The sequence below is a fragment of the Amphiprion ocellaris genome, chromosome 8, assembly GCF_022539595.1.
Source record: "Amphiprion ocellaris isolate individual 3 ecotype Okinawa chromosome 8, ASM2253959v1, whole genome shotgun sequence".
In the NCBI taxonomy this organism is placed as follows: Eukaryota; Metazoa; Chordata; class Actinopteri; family Pomacentridae; genus Amphiprion; species Amphiprion ocellaris.
In genome coordinates, this window is record NC_072773.1 from 30,917,728 (window position 1) to 30,931,860 (window position 14,133).

General features: G+C 41.4%; 1 protein-coding gene across 3 annotated transcripts in view; it reads left to right on the top strand.

Moving 5' to 3' along the window:
* The first annotated feature begins 2,951 nt into the window (after positions 1–2,951).
* kmt2d (lysine (K)-specific methyltransferase 2D) overlaps positions 2,952–14,133 on the top strand; it is a 33,730-nt gene continuing 22,548 nt past the window's right edge. Inside the window, exons 1-25 of one of the 3 annotated variants that reach the window (XM_023283725.3) lie at positions 2,952–3,547; positions 5,850–5,932; positions 6,249–6,360; positions 6,478–6,680; positions 6,854–6,963; positions 7,074–7,236; positions 8,030–8,201; positions 8,306–8,420; positions 8,612–8,790; positions 8,883–9,175; positions 9,305–9,409; positions 9,570–10,360; positions 10,492–10,605; positions 10,717–10,830; positions 10,958–11,062; positions 11,146–11,327; positions 11,606–11,770; positions 11,914–12,023; positions 12,155–12,199; positions 12,308–12,496; positions 12,583–12,759; positions 12,861–12,983; positions 13,528–13,649; positions 13,749–13,884; positions 13,988–14,074. In XM_023283725.3, coding sequence (XP_023139493.2) covers positions 3,543–3,547; positions 5,850–5,932; positions 6,249–6,360; positions 6,478–6,680; positions 6,854–6,963; positions 7,074–7,236; positions 8,030–8,201; positions 8,306–8,420; positions 8,612–8,790; positions 8,883–9,175; positions 9,305–9,409; positions 9,570–10,360; positions 10,492–10,605; positions 10,717–10,830; positions 10,958–11,062; positions 11,146–11,327; positions 11,606–11,770; positions 11,914–12,023; positions 12,155–12,199; positions 12,308–12,496; positions 12,583–12,759; positions 12,861–12,983; positions 13,528–13,649; positions 13,749–13,884; positions 13,988–14,074 — 4,000 coding nt within the window. In that variant the 5' untranslated portion in view covers positions 2,952–3,542. The remainder of the gene's footprint in view (positions 3,548–5,849; positions 5,933–6,248; positions 6,361–6,477; positions 6,681–6,853; positions 6,964–7,073; positions 7,237–8,029; positions 8,202–8,305; positions 8,421–8,611; positions 8,791–8,882; positions 9,176–9,304; positions 9,410–9,569; positions 10,361–10,491; positions 10,606–10,716; positions 10,831–10,957; positions 11,063–11,145; positions 11,328–11,605; positions 11,771–11,913; positions 12,024–12,154; positions 12,200–12,307; positions 12,497–12,582; positions 12,760–12,860; positions 12,984–13,527; positions 13,650–13,748; positions 13,885–13,987; positions 14,075–14,133) is intronic. The other 2 variants (XM_023283742.3, XM_023283733.3) reach the window with 2 other exon arrangements.

The following is a 14,133-nucleotide window of genomic DNA, read 5'->3' on the forward strand; positions in this document are numbered from 1 at the left end:
GCAGCTTTTGAAAGGTTAATGCTGTTTGTTAAAGGCTGTTTTCAGGAGTGTGAGGTTATACACCCCCTTGTGGAGGAATCGATATTATACCTGTGGATTTTTTCCCGTCATAAATTTCCTCATCGGTACACTGACTTCTCTACATAATAAACTCTTATTTAACAAACATTGATTTGATTTATAATATTATACACAGTAAACCTAGTTGTACCTATATTTTTACGACTATTTACATACATAAGGGATATTATTTATTTGCAATTTGTCAGACAATGCATTTTACAGCACTGACTGTATAGTAAATATTTGTATAGCTTACTCTGCACTATGTTATCAGTACTATGAGCTCAAAATCAATTCAATATGAGGTAAATAAGATAAAAACAGACCAAACTGTATGCTATAAAAATAGCATGCATTGTTTTCTTTTTCTTTCTAGGGCTCTTTAAGGTACATAAAAATGCACAAGACACAAAATATATTCTCCTCTACCAGTTTATGTTCTGTTGTAAACATCTGTGAAGGTATTCCAGGGGATTATCCTTGAGATATAGGAGGCAGATGGGAAAGCACCCTGCTCACCGACTGACCAATAGGAGAGGCCTTGTGTCCTAATACCAGCCTCTATTTACATCCACTGGCCAATCAGTCACCGTTTTACAGCCAGTCTCAGCCCCCTAAAATCTAATCCAATTTTACTAAAGCTGAATGGGGAGTTAACTAATCCTGTCAGGGGGATCAATAATAACCTATTTTCAAAATGAAAACATGTATAGCACTCATTCAGCAACTGACAAAGTCAAACACTAGCTGAGCAAATATTTCTATTTGGAATTGAAACCATTGTCATCGGGTTCTAACAATAATGACATAACTTTTTATGACAATATTATTTGTGTATGCAAATATTTCCTTATTTGTGAATGCAAATGGATCCAAGAGTTATGACTAGAACGATTCTGTTTATTGTAGCTTTAAGCCAGACTCTATGAGTGTACATTAATGCGTCTTTCAAAGGACACCACAAAAATTGTATTCCTGATCACCTTTGGAAAACTCTTTTAAATTTAATTGCGTTTGCCAGTAATTCTTGTACATTATTCACTTCAGTGGCCTCATGTGCACACTGTAAATGCCTCTACACTTATTAAATTTCACAATACAAGATCAAGTGCAGGCCCCCTGCAGCAGGTTCTAGTTCACCGCCGAAAGAAGTTCACACAGTGTATTTTGAGTAGACAGTGTATTGCATTAGGTGCTCATCTACAGGTAACAAAAGTGAAGCACAATAGCTTCACATTTGTGACATTTAGCAGATGTTCTCCTATATAGTTACTGAAAAGTGTTGAGCTATAGGTTAAATAAGCCAATTAACACGTGAGTGTTTTGCTATAAGGCATGACTGATGATATACAGTATATGATGATTAAACCTGTGATGTTCTAACAATGAGGCAGGCAGTTACCCAACCTAATTTTCTGTAATTTCACAGGATCATCTCAATGACATCTGAGCTTTACATGTACCGCCTCGGGCCTTTGGCTTTTCAGCGTGGGCTCATGAAGGGATGGCACGGGGAGCTCAGTGTTATTTAATCAGAACTACAGAATGAAAGAAATCCTTTTCTCACCAAATTCTGAATCGTGCCACTCTTTATGAAAAACAAACAGATAAATATAAGCGTTAGAACTCTGAGTGCACTTTCTGCCTTTATCTGCAGAACAGCTCATTTGCTGTTATGCAAAGTGTACTGGTTTTTAACATGCCCTCACATTTCAGCATGACACTCGGTAGAAGTCCCATCAAAAACTAACAATTAGGAAACTGAGCAGGTCTCAGAGCAGTTTTCTTGAACCTATCCTTCCTGGGTCATCCATACCAATGTAATTTTCTCACAGTGATAAGGCAGCCAGCAGATAAAGAAGGCCAACCCAGTCCCATCCCCCCACAGAATCTGTGGTGTGTTCACTGCCTGTGACATTATTATTGCTCTTTAACGTTGACTGAGAATGAAATCTGAGCTTTCATTACATTAGAAAATAATTAGAATTTAAAATAATAGAATGATCACCTACTAAACATGAACAAATTAGTTATACGGGAATAAGGGCTGTAAAGTGTTTACTGGATGGCTGAGCACGTCTTAAACTCATTATTATTTTTATTCAAGGGCTGTACACACATTTTAATTTTTATTTACCTCCATGTCACTTGTTAGAAAATAATAATTATGACCAGAGCAAATGGCAAAATATTGTGGCACCAAATAGCCAGATAAACCATGAAACATCTAAAAACACAAGCAACATAACGTTGACTGACTTATTTTAGTCCTGGTCGATGAACTTGCTGGAAACTTGGTCAAGGTTTATTTCGGATCATGTCATCGACTGCACTCCCCAATCTTTCTCAGTTGCTCCAATCAAATGCACACATCAGTATAAAAACTGACGGGGAAAATGGCATTATCGACCACGATGAAGTGCACAACAGTTATATTCATGACAAAATGAAGAAGAAAAAAAATGAACCTGATTGAACCCAGCCAAATAGCTGCCGATCACTTAACACGACCATATCTTTCAATCGCAGGTCTGTCACAGCAACTCTGGTCTTACAATCATAACAATCTAATGAAAAATGGCTTCCCTGGATCCGAAAATCTAATGACCTAATATCTAATATCCACCATATTTCACTGTTCCGCGCTCTCCACGTTAAAATCTTGTGTTGTGTTCTGAATTGTCTGGCGCGCACAGTGTGTTGTTCACCGCTTAACTCAACTGTAACGCATCTACTAGTATCTTCTGATAAAAACCCTATTTCTGCTCGTTCGTTTGCATGAATTAATTTTTGACGTAGTTGTTATTAGCTAGCAGTGCTAGCAGCGGCTAGCCACTTGGCGGAACAGCCGTGTGCAGACGCAACGCAGTTCAGCGAAGTGAAGAGATGCTAGTGACCCATACAAGGGTACCCATGCAAAGTTGAGCTGCAAATTTAGGTAGATTTAAGTCTCCAGTCGACTTAAACTTAAAGAAAATTACATACACTTGTGTGTCAACTAAGTTTAGGGCTGTTATTTTCGGATACACTATTTTGTGCAAACTTGCAATAGCTTTAACGACCTCGCGAGCAAGATTCCAGAACAGAGCAGCAGCTAGGTAACGTTTTAGCCGTCAAGCTAAATCCACAAGCAAGGAGCCAGTCGGGTAGAGAGTTTCTGGATTCAGTGCATGAAGCCGGGGAACCTTTTTCTCGACTGGCCGAAGACTTGTCTTTGTGGCTAATAGTTCCCCGGCTGTACACCACCCCTCGACACAAAGCTCAAGTAGCTGGTTAGCTATAGGTAATCCATCTAGTTGAACAGCTAGCTAGCACCACCGCACAGCCTGCCTTCCGCCGACGTGCACTTCCCCCACTCACCCTCCAGCCGGCTAGCCGCAGCGTTAGTCCGGTGCATAAAATGAGGCGACCGTCAGCATTTTGGGACGCTGTGTGGCTGTTTGGATTTTGCTGATGCATGAGGAGACGATATTGTTTTTATGAGGTGAGCTGCTTTAATTGTGGCCTCTTTTAACTTCTTGCAACAGACATACCTAAAGACACACCAACCCTGACCTTAGACCGGGTGTTAGCGCTGCTATCGGTACCATTTAGCTGTTAGCTTCGACCAGATGGGGGTTGTCTAGTTGCTGGAGAACTAGCTATGTTACCTGGGTGCTAACTTTAGGTTGAAATATGTTCTAAGCTGCCTCTTTCCACGATGTGATCCACAGAGTAGTCCATTGACATTTTTCAAAGCGCATGTTTCGGTGCATGATATTTCATGTATTTCTCGTAGTTTTGTCTCTTCGGGAGACTTTGCTGCTACGTCACCATTGATAGTTGTTAGCTTTTCCGTATCAGCCTGTCTCCAGTGACAGGGACATGGCTATTTGCTGGACAGAACCAACCCTTTGAAGTCGATGTTTACATTGAGAAATAGTGCTTAGCGCTGCAGTTATTCAACTATTAAACCTCAATAGCTTTTACTGTGCACTAGGAACAAATCGCGGCTGCTGTTGACTAACAGTACAAACTAAAACCAAACATGTTTGCGGTGAAAGTTAATTTGTAACGTTAATACTTTTCACGTTAACTTTGCTAGCCAGGATGTTAAGATGGTAACTTAGCCGTCGTGTCATTAGTTTTGCTCTGAACATTGGCAACTGAATTTTAGAAATAAAGCATATATAGTATCCATGTTAAGGATGATGTAATGAGAGTTAGGTTTCGGGGGACTTGGATTTAACATGAGTTTGTTGTCGAGAGGAGAGTGCGTTTCCAGTGTTGTTGGCACCGAATACGGTTATTACGGAGATGTAACGTTCACATTATATAGCTTTGTGCATTAGCTCGATTGCATTTAGCCGTTAGCAGCCGTTGGTGCACTTTGCTTATGATGCGGCGCCACATATTGTGAAAGTTGTTTTAATTGTACAGCTATTTTTGACAGTTTGGGCTGTATCTTTTAAAGTAATGATTGGACAGTCCTTTAAAACACCCCCATATAATTAATTCTGACTTTTCCATATACTTTGCTATTGGTTAGTGTTCCAAAATGTGCATTATAGTCTATTCTTAAATTGTGGTTAATCCTGCTTCTGTTTGTTAAACACAACAAAAGCACACCCGTCATTGGACTGGCATCTTATTCCAGCTGCTTTAGTGAGAATGAAAAGGAAATATTACGAAATGTGTGTGTGATAACGTTAGCTTACAGGAAGGTTTTCTTTTGTTAAGTATGTTGGCACAATTTGTTATTTTGTAAGTCAGGAAAACAGACACAATCGGCTGGATCTGTGTTTCAAAACCATCGTCTCCTTTATTGCCTTTTAGACAGTTAGATTAGCACAGCATCGTGTCATTGACGACTCTCTCTGTTGTCAGTTTTCTGACATCTGGGGATTCACGGTCATATTGAGAAATATTGGCGAAGCTGTAATAAACCATAAAAATGTACCATTGCTAATCGAAGCTAACCGACCGCTTTTAAGATGCCACCCGTTAACGGTCATGGACGTTAAAAACACACCAACACTTCCTATTATTAGCCGTGTGGATTAAATACGATGAGCCCTTCATTGTTTGTGTTACAGTAATTTTGTTAATGGCGTGAATCTCGTAGCGGAACTATGATGCGAGCGGCAAGGTTCCGCACGAACGGAGTCCCGCTGCAACAGGAAGTTCTACATACGGAAGTTGTGTTTTCTTTGTGTATCCCGATTTATGGTTGTTTTATTTAGCAAAACACCATTTCACTTGTAACATTTCGTGCTTTTGACCGAAGCAGTTCAACTCTTTTGGATTATGCATTGCTGGGTAAATAATTTCAGTTGTTAAAACGATTGATCTCTCTCTGTAACCTTCGCGCTATTTTCATGAGTTTGCGAAAAAGCTCGGTTGCATTACTACTGACGTTGTTCAGATGAACACAAGGAAATCATCCCAAGTAAAGACATAGTAGTCATATTGAATTAGTTTGTTGTTAGTTGTCGGTTTTGTGTTTAAAGTGCTTTTGTGTGGGTAGGGAGTCATGTCTGTAGTATGTTGTGAAAAAGGAAGCGTTCTGGGGATTCTTTTTTCATGACGATAAATATGTCGGTTTATGAGAGAAAGCTGAAATCTCGTATATTAAGTAATTTTCACATACTGTTACCGTTATGTGGTGATAACAGAACTGACGTTGATGACATGGCCACTTCAACTAAAACACTCTCAGATTGTTTGCATATTGTGAATAATTATGACCAGCATTCTGAAATTTAACTATTCACAAACTGAAGAATTGTTATGTTTTTAAATTGCAGATCTCTGTCAAGGAGGTCAAAATCAGTAAAGGGGATGGACGAGCAGAAATCAAACTGCGAGGAGAATGACTCTGAACCAACAGGTAATGAATTCTCCATGTTTTGCCCTCCATTCTGCAGTGTGATAAATAATGTGTGCTTCCACCCTGAGGCAGAAATGAACATGGTTGAGGACAAAGGCTGCTTTTCTCTTACCTTTGAGCAGTGATTTGTAATTTGTCGGATGTTTCATATTTATTATTATATTTATGTTATATTTTATTTTATTCTTTAAATTGTTTTGTAATGTGCCAGATGGAGCAGCAGCTTTTATTTGATTTCTCCTGACAAAAAAGTATTTGTGTCTTTAATGCAGTTATTGCTAAATGTCAGTGTTTCTTTTTGTTCCTTTTTATTTAGCTGATGACAATGCCACTGCAAAGCAACTTGTCTCCTCTGAGGAGGAGTCCAAGGCCCTTCCTGCTGCAGAGGATGAGTCTGGTGCTAATGGAGCCTCTTCCAGCACACCTGTGTAAGTTCCTTAGTCAGATCATCAAGGCTGTTGTACTCAAAGCTTTATCCCAAGATGGTCATTTTTGGCAGCACTACAAACTGAATCTCTAATTATGTTTCATTTGTGACTGTACAGAGAGAGCGTTCGTGCCTGTGCGCTTTGTAACTGTGTAGAGCGGAGCCTACATGGACAGCGGGAATTGAGACAATTTGGGCCATCTTCTGATCAACCATCCCTCAAGCCATCAGCTTCCCCACTGCCACAGCCCGGAAATGATGACCTGTCTTCCATTGGATTTTCGGACTCCTCTTGTCTGACGGCACTCCTTGATGATTCAGGTTAAACGCAATTTTTTTTTTTGCCATTGTATTTTAACTTGTATATCATTTGTCTAATTATTACTTTTGCAAATTAATCACTGGCTCCATCTAGCAGATATACGTATGACACACATATTTATAATTAAACTTTGGTTAGATATTTTACTGATGTTGGGCTTTATAATGAACAGGGGGTTACTGGGTTCATCACTGGTGTGCGGTGTGGTCGGAGGGAGTGAAGCGGACTGAGGATGAGAAGCTAGAGAACGTGGATAAGGCCGTTATCTCAGGGACACAGCGGGTAAGTTTTATGTTCATTGACTTGGATTAGATAGCATTGGATGGGAATATAAAAGTTCCAAGATTAGTCCTTCACAAAAGTTAATACTTGCCATTGTTGGTTTGTGTCAGCTTTGCGAATACTGCAAAAGGCTGGGTGCAACCATTCGATGCCATGCTGAGGGCTGCTCACGGTTCTACCACTTCCCCTGCTCAGCAGCCAGTGGATCATTCCAGTCCATGAAGCAGTTGGTCCTCCTCTGTCGAGAGCACATAGACAAGGCAGAGGAGCTGGGTAAGAGAAGTTGTCATCTTTGCCAAAATTGTGATGAAGTCATTATGACTTGGTTCATGCTCACTATATGGGGGTTATACTATGCACACATCATAGAAATGATGACCATGTGCCTATCAAATAGGCCTTGCTGACTTAGTTTTATCAGCTGTAGACTGTTACTTTGCTAAAGCTTTAAACTTTTTCGTGGTCTTTGTGTCTACAAAATGTCAATTGCCTGCATAGCTTAATAGTTAACAAAACGCAATCCTAGATAATACGTCTGCTTTTTAAAACTCTTGAATACCACACTTATGTGTTATTTTCCACACCCAAAAGTAAGGCTAGAATACATATGAGATTTCATTTAAATGGTAACATTTTCTAGTTTCTTAAAATGTAGTCGGGTAGCACTAGCTCAAATGGGTTGCCAGCGACCTGGTGGTTGTTAAGAGATTAGAAAACATGGTGTACTTTGTGTGCAACCTGATGGCTGAGTGGTTAGAGTACATACCACAATGACACAAATACCATATATCCCTTGTTTGAATTCTGGCTAGGGACCTGTCCTTGTCTACTCTGTTTCTGTAAAAATAAAGGGCAAAAATGTCAGCCAAAATTTGTAAATAAAACAACAAAAACAAACTTTCTTTGCTTAGCAAAACACGTTGCATCTTTGAGGAGTGCTGGTTCCCTATCTTGTGGCGCTATACCTTGTTGACTTTCATGATGTACTAAGAAGAAGTTAAAAAAAATAAGTCATGCAAGTGTAATTTTGTTTTTCTAATACCATTTCATATGTTTTTTTTCCCAGCTGGTGAGGAAGCATGGTGTGCTGTGTGTGACTCAGCGGGGGAGCTCTCGGATTTGCTATTCTGTACGGGTTGTGGCCTACATTATCATGCTGCCTGTCTGGAGATTGGTGCCACGCCCATCCAGCGGGCAGGATGGCAGTGCCCAGAGTGTAAAGTGTGCCAGACTTGCAGGTAAGTACATTTTTTTAAAAAATAATTTTGACACAAGTTTTAACTTTTGTCTTGTTTATTTGAGATTTGTTTCCATTTTTCTTCTCATTTCTTCCATTCCTTAGACAACCAGGGGAAGACTCCAAAATGTTGGTCTGTGATGCCTGTGATAAGGGATACCACACCTTCTGTCTTCAGCCAGCCATGGATTCTGTTCCCTCTGATCCATGGAAATGCAGAGTGAGTCACATTTGTTTTCACCTATGTACACAAAGATTCCCAGAGCTTTGAGTCATAGGTTTAAGGAAATTTACTAGTTTGAAACTGTTATGTTTTCTGAAAATATTTGCACTTGCCAGGATATGTGTAAGAAAGCTATTTCCTATTGCTTCTTTGATCACCTTTTGACTCCACAATCTCTATTATGTCAGAGGTGTCGTGTCTGTATGGAGTGTGGTGTCCGAGGACTAGTGCTGCCAGGGTCTGCCCAGTGGTTTGATAACTACGCCGTGTGTGAGGGATGCCAGCATCACCGCAGCTCTGTGTGTTGTGTATGTAGCAAAGCTGCCAACCCATCTGTTGCTCTGCAGTGCTGCAACATGTGCCACAGGTTAGTTCATCATACCATGGAGGTTACTATGACGTGTGTCTATGTTACTCTTATTGTCAAAAATATTTCTTGATGATCACTTCTTGTCTTAGGTGGATGCACAGTGAGTGTGCTTTACTGGGTGGGTCTCCAGAAGCCAAGTACATTTGCCTGCTTTGCAAGGAGGATCAGCAGCAGCCTACTGTGCAACCAAACACTGCAGAGACACAGACGAGAGAGGCATCTGAGGATACTGAGGGACAAGTGAAACTGATGGAGATGACAATCCAAATGGATGCAGACATGGTGGCAGAAGAGCAGACAGATTTATCAGACGGGACACCAGGACAGACAGAGATTTGTCAGGCTGAATGTACGGCTGAACAAGAGACACCAATGGACTTGGGTAAGTCTGAACTGGACATGACATGCTGCCAAAATGACAAGACATGCCTCTCATGAATTTCACTGGATTAGTAAAAAATGTTTCTCTGAGACCTCTCTATGTAAGTAATTACTGTTGATTGATTTTTAGGGGTGGAATCTGCAGATGTTGGAGAAAAACCCATGGAGGGTGAGCCGCAGGTAGCAACAGAACAACTGAGTTCTGAGGCGTCAGCTGCTCCAAGTGAGTCTACAGGTAAATTCAGAACATGCCGTGCTGGGCATACATATTTTAAAATGAACACAAAGCAGTGCCTTATTTGTCTGATGCCTGCCGTAACTAATGATAGATAAATAAATGATGATACTGATCATCAGGCATTCCTTAATCTCAAATGTATAATGTGCAACAACAGAACAGGGGGCCCCTTGTCTACCTGCTGATGAAGAGAGAGCAGAAGAGGCACTCAGCCAGATGACCCAGGCCACCCCTTCACAGGACCCCACAGCAGCGACACAGTCTGACAACAACCCTAAAGCAGAACCACCACCAGTGTCGCAGCAAGGCCCTGAAAATATAGAGGTGGAGAAGGACGAGAAGCAAGAGGCCACTCCCCCAGTTGAACACAAACTATCACAAGAGATATTAAAGAGTGGATCTGATGACATGACTGTTGCAGAACAGTTCAGTAATGATCCACAAAAGTTACCAGCTTCTCCAAACTCTGTGATCAAAACAGAGCCTTTGTCTATGGATGATAAGCAGGAAAGGAGTCCATCCCAAGAGCCCCAGTCTCCTACTCGTTCTTTATCAGTCGACACACAAGAGGCACTGTCTGCTGTGGATATGGATGGGAGGTTTCTGCCTCACTCTGAAGAAGAGGACGAGGAAGAGGATGATGAGCAGATGAAAGGAGATGGACATAATGAGGACTTAAAGCAGGAACTACAAGAGGTGAAGCCAGAATTGCTGCTGGATGAAATGTCCAATATGAGCCATGGAGATGAGAGCAGCAGTGGCTTTCTGGGCTCTCCAGGAGAACCTGATCCTCAGTTATCCATGGAGCTTGGCCTTGTATCTGCTGGCCGTTCACATGCGGATAGTCTGCTCACTGAGACTGATGACTCACTTCCCTTTGAACCCCTCAGAAGTGACAGAGAGAAGGCAAAACGTAGAGGATCTCCAGGCCGCTCACGAGTCAAACAGGTGACAAGTTGGTCTATGTTTCAGTGATTAGTCTTCAACAGCAGACATTACTTTAAGTCTTTTTTTATGTCTAAGATGTTATTGTCACAACATGACTTTACATTCAGTATTTTTTTTACTTTGATTTGTAGGGGCGAAGCAGTAGTTTCCCTGGGAAGCGTAGACCACGAGGGGGTGGCGGAGGCAGAGGGCGTGGCGGGCGGTCTCGCCTCAAAGCCATGGCCTCCTGCATTGATGCCTTCTTGGTGAGCTATACTTTATGCACTATTCAGATGTTTTTAAAAATGTTTCTTAAGTTTTAGAATGTGGTAGTTGTGTAATGACAAATTTTGACACAACTGTTATCCCCTTTACAGCTAAGCATGACCTTAGACACTGGACTAAGTAAGGAGGAGGATGATGAGGAAGATGACACCATGCAGAACACAGTGGTTCTTTTCTCAAACACTGATAAATTTGTCCTGCTGCAGGTACAGCTCTTATTGTTTTTCCAACTACACTGTGCTCATTTGCTGTGCCAAGAACTGCAGTTGTCACTTTTATATGCAGTGCTAATCGACTCTTTATTTCCCTTCCACTTTCTCTTCTGTGTTTCAGGATATGTGTGTTGTGTGTGGCAGCTTTGGAAAGGGTGCGGAGGGACAGTTGCTGGCTTGTGCTCAGTGTGCCCAGTGTTATCATCCTTACTGTGTGAACAGCAAAGTAAGATCAATGTCAACCTTAGATTTTGTTTTAATTCCTGTGTTTTGTAAATGCTGATAGATTAAACCTGATATCCTCTGCAGATCACCAAGATGATGCTCCGTAAGGGCTGGCGCTGTTTGGAATGTATTGTGTGTGAGGTGTGTGGAAAGGCTTCAGACCCCTCCCGTCTGCTGCTGTGTGACGACTGTGATATCAGCTATCACACCTACTGCTTGGACCCACCCTTGCACACTGTACCCAAGGGCGGTTGGAAGTGCAAATGGTAAAAAAATTTAAATTAAACTCCTAAGTGCACAATGCTTTGTTCAGCTTTGTAGCTTTGAATTGGGTCAAATGGAAATGAATACATTCAGATTTGCATATTATGTAAAACACTGGTGTCTCAGCCTGCATTAGCAATTCAAAGGCCCAACCTTTTCCTCTAGCTTCTTTCTCAACAGAGAAAATTGCTACACCACTGACTATGGCATCTGCAATTTTTTTTTCGTATTGCATATTATTTAGACAAATGTTACAGTTTGCTTTATTGCTTCTGTCCAGGTGTGTGTGCTGTGTACAGTGTGGCTCCAATTCACCGGGTTTCCACTGTGAGTGGCAAAACAGTTACACACACTGTGGCCCCTGTGCCAGCCTTGTCACCTGTCCGGTATGCCGAGAAAACTTCATGGAGGAGGAGCTTCTACTGCAGTGTCAGTACTGCGATCGGTGGGTGCTGATTTTTTATGAAGACAAGGAAAAAAATGGATTATTTATGCAGTTTTCATGTAAATTATTCTGTAACATCTCTGAGTTGTTGTGTGATTTACTGAAAAGTGTGTATCACTGTGTATTTATGTGTGCCTTTGCAGATGGGTCCATGCTGTCTGTGAGAGTCTGTACACAGAGGATGAGGTGGAACAGGCTTCTGATGAGGGCTTTGCATGCACGTCCTGTACCCCTTATGTTCCAAAACCTGTGGGTAAGTCTCAGAAAGGCACCATTTTAAAACTGAAAGTGAAAACTCTGGACGTATACACAGGATATTCTTTTTTGCACTGATAACACAATTTTCTTTTGCTGTCTCTCCTTGCTTTTTGCCTTTGTACACAGTAGTAGAGTCAGCCATTATGGCTTCAATAAAGATCAAAGAGCCAGGTTAGTGGATTTTGCTTATTCATGTATATTATTGCAAACACACCCTGCATGACTGTGTTCTATTTGTTTTATTATAAGTCTCTTAGAATTGCTTGTTTCACTTTACAGAACCGCAGTTCTACCGGTTGGAGGGTGTATGGCTGACGGAGTCGGGTATGTCCCTGCTCCGCAGCATCTCCATGTCTCCTCTGCACAAGAGACGACAGCGTCGCTCCCGTCTTGGCACTCTGTGCTGTGATGGAGGTCCTGATGGAATGGATCTAAGGGAGGTTGATGGAGAAGGAGAGGATGGAAAAGGTTCGCATGCTTTCTGCTCATGCATTGATATATGAACAATTTTCAGGGGTATTTTGCTCGTTTTTAATTTTATTCTTTTTAAATAGGCTGTGGGGAACCCATGGAATGTGAACCCAAGATGGAGCAACCTGGGAGCCCTGACAGAGAAGGTGGTGCTGAGAGGGATGGAGGTGCAGATGGCATGGCTGACTGTGATGGACTGAAAGGGGGAGCAGAGGAGACAGATGACAGCAAAAAAAGAAAGCGGAAACCTTACAGGCCTGGTAAGTCATCCCTAATGTCACATAACAACTTAGGATGTCTACGTAGATGTCCCTAGTATTCATGAAATACTTAGAAATATGTTATTATTTAATTCTACTAGGAATTGGAGGCTTCATGGTGCGACAAAGGAAATGTCACACACGGATGAAGAAAGAATTTTTTGCCCAGCTGGCTGGAGAGACTACGTTAGATGGACAGCCGATAGAGCGAACCATTGAAGGTGGTTAGTAACTGTTGAAGTTACTTTTATCCAGTAATAAAATGTTTGTAGTATTATATGTTTAAATTGATTCCACAATACTCACTTTTTTGTTTTCACTAATAGTGACTGAATGGGACAGGGATTCAATGCTTTGAAAAATTTTGTGACATCAGAAAAACTGTTTTATAGTTTTGGATCAAGGGATCTTGGCTTTGTTATTTATGATCCCAAAGTCTGTGTGCAGAGTGACATTTGCCTAACTTGAATAAACAGAGATCCCTCATTCATTTAATTCAAGCCATGTGATGCAATGGAGATGCCAAAGTAAAAGAATAAGGAAAAAATTATGTTTATTAAGCAGAAAAGTTAATCATGGATTAACTTGTGCCATGATGCAGTGTCCCATCATCCGTTATGGTGCTGAAACAACATGTCCCCTGCCAACACAAGCCTTGCATTTTAAAACATAGCTTGCTTGCTTAACTTGTGGCAGCATGCTGCTATTAATTTTTTGGGAATATTGAAAAATTCGGAAGCTGAATTTCATTGTTCTATATATATGTAGGACCCCACCCTGACACGGATAACATAATGGATCCCAAACCAGTGGAGGGTGAGGAACAGGCCAAGAAACGTCGTGGTCGGAAGAAGAGCAAACTTGAGGACATGTTTCCAGCTTATCTTCAGGTTTGTAGTTTCTCTCTGCCCTTTGCTTTAAACAGTTTTCAAACTTACAGCTTCCAGTGGTGTAATTTTCACATCTTAAACATGTTTAATTCACTGCAGGAGGCTTTCTTTGGAAAGACACTAATAGACTTGAGCAAGAAAGCTGTGATGATCGCTCCAGGGCAGAGGCCAGGTGCATGCCTTGTCCGACCTTCATTAGCAGCACCGACAGGGGTCAAAACTGCTACCCCAGAGAGTAAGAGCACAAACTTTACCAGTGACATTCTGCCAATCGTTTGTCATACTGAGTGTGGAAAAGGTCAGTACAAGGTGTGTGAATTTTGTGTTTCTCTCACTAGCTGAGGCCAAGGATCGGATGGTGGAAGGTAATTTTCCTCGCAAGCAAGAGGGGGGTGAGGCCCCCCAGGCTCAGGGAGACGGTGGAGGTAAGTATATACATGGACAGTGAAGTGACTAGCTAATTGGTCTTTAGGTAATTACAGAT